Source organism: Buceros rhinoceros, unplaced genomic scaffold (assembly GCF_000710305.1).
Source record: "Buceros rhinoceros silvestris isolate BGI_N320 unplaced genomic scaffold, ASM71030v1 scaffold38928, whole genome shotgun sequence".
NCBI classification, from domain to species: domain Eukaryota; kingdom Metazoa; phylum Chordata; class Aves; order Bucerotiformes; family Bucerotidae; genus Buceros; species Buceros rhinoceros.
In genome coordinates this window covers 7,726-9,655 of record NW_010428107.1, presented here as the reverse complement: position 1 = coordinate 9,655, position 1,930 = coordinate 7,726, and the positions used below count along the sequence as shown (strand labels likewise).

The window sequence follows — 1,930 nt, the reverse complement described above, 5'->3', positions numbered from 1 at the left end:
GCCAGCCACAAACGGAGAGCTGTCCTGGTGGGAGGACACGGCCTGATAAAGCCGGCATTGCGCCAGCACAGGGCGGTGGGGGCGGGGTGGAGGAACGCCAGTCACAGCACGTTCCCTCCTGTTATCTGCCCCCCTCAGCCAGTCCCCTAACCGGGGAGCAGCGTGCCCTCCAGGGTCTGCACAGAACAAGCTGGTCCTTAGTTTGCGTGACGATTGTCACAGTCATCCCCTCTGCAGAGCCAGCCTGGAGAAGGTCGTTCATGAGGCTTGAGCAGGGAGTGCCAGAGCGAGCGCGGGGATGTGGTACAGCTCTCCGTCCACATAAACTGCCGGGTGCCGCCTGGCCCCAGGCCATATGTGACCGACACGGCTCTCACAACGGTGCCGCCGTGTTCCCCTGCGCCAGCACGGCCTCACCTCAGCTGAGCCCCCTCGCTGCACCGCATTCTTCAGACCCAAAATGCCTCCTGGCGCAGGGGGAGAAGCTGCCAAAACCGCACATCTTTGCTTCTGTTTCAGCAGCAGCAGGAGGAGGAGGATCACATGAGTTTTGACATGCCACTGTCGTGGGTCGCCCCAATTCAGATCCCCCTCAGAGGTGCGTGTTCTTCCTCGCCTTTTGCTAGCCCCCAGCTAGCTTTTTGTGAAGTTGGGACGCTTGTTTATCTCACTCAGGAGTTCTCCCTTCAGGGTGGGCGAGGTCCAGCAGTGAAGGGCAGCAGGTGAAGGCAGCAGCAGCTTTTGGGCTGAGCGCCTGCCCTCCGTGCGCTGTCTCCTCCTGGGCGGGAGCCCCTGCAGACACACACACAAACCCGTGCTGTGTTCTCCTGCCAGGGGATGACTTTGCCCAAGATGGACTTTCTGTTACCACCACGTGCAAGGGTCTGCCCCCGTGCTGTCAAATACCTGCTTTGGGAGAGAAAAGGGTTATTACATTGTTGTAACATCAAAGCATAACAGGCAGGGGCTGAGCAGCTCTACTGGCAGCTGAACGCGGTGGTTTCCCTTAGACCATCATTTCCTCCCTCTTGAAATCTTCTCCCTGGGCTGAGTACAAGGGAGGGAATTTTTCTGACGCCTCTCTTGCTCATGGCAGAGTTTGAGAGCCGCTACTCCCAGGGGAGGAAGGTGATCCTGTACAAGAAAGCGAAACTGGAGAAGTGGGCACCGTACCGGAATGGCAATGGGCTGGTGAAGCGCCTCACCGTCTACGCGGACTTCGACCGTAAGAGGAATCGGTGAACGCGCTCAACGCGCTGAGCAAACACAGCCTGGGCTGTGCTGGTGGGAAGGGAAGGGGGAGGTGGTCCCCTTTCGCCCAGGGTCTCTCTTGTGCCTTCTCATCCTCCTTTTGCATTTTGGGGGTCACCTACTACATCTTCAAACCTTCACTTCTGTCTGTCAGGCCCAGAACTTTCCAGCACTGCTTGGGGCCCCAGCTCTGGTTTACACCCCAGAGGTGAGGCTGTTCGGTGGTCCAGGTCAGCTGCGTGGGTCCTCGGTCTCCAGAGAAGTGGGAGGCTGGTTGGAATTCATCCAGCAGTACTGCTCTTCCCGCTGGGGTCGACAGGAGCTGTAGAAGGGGGCCACTGTGGACTGTAGATATTTCTGTGCTCCGTTATTCTTCATCAGCTGGTCCAAGAACCTGTGCAGGTTCCTAACGGGACCAAGTGTCCTGTCCTCAGCCCTCTCGGACAGTGCCATGCCCTTGGCTCTTTCCCCTTCACTCCTGACACTACCAGTAAACGTTTGGGATGAGATTTCTCTCGCTAGCTGTAGCCATATGCTGTGCCACCTTCTCCCCGGCGCTGATTACTTTAGCTCTTGGTGATGGTGAGGAATAAACCCTCTTAAGGAATAATTCATCTGCGCAAAGGGAGGTGAGGATTCATCTCCAGGGCCAGCTCCCGCAGCACTGGCTGGGGGGCAC

The 1,930-nt window shown here is 57.8% G+C and overlaps 1 protein-coding gene across 1 annotated transcript in view; it reads left to right on the top strand.

Annotated features, from left to right (window-relative positions):
- Positions 1-1,930, top strand: part of DRC7 (dynein regulatory complex subunit 7) — a gene marked incomplete at its 5' end in the record, with an annotated part of 8,877 nt that overhangs the window by 625 nt on the left and 6,322 nt on the right. Inside the window, 2 exons of the mRNA XM_010142154.1 lie at positions 520-598; positions 1,097-1,225. Coding sequence (XP_010140456.1) covers positions 520-598; positions 1,097-1,225 — 208 coding nt within the window. The remainder of the gene's footprint in view (positions 1-519; positions 599-1,096; positions 1,226-1,930) is intronic.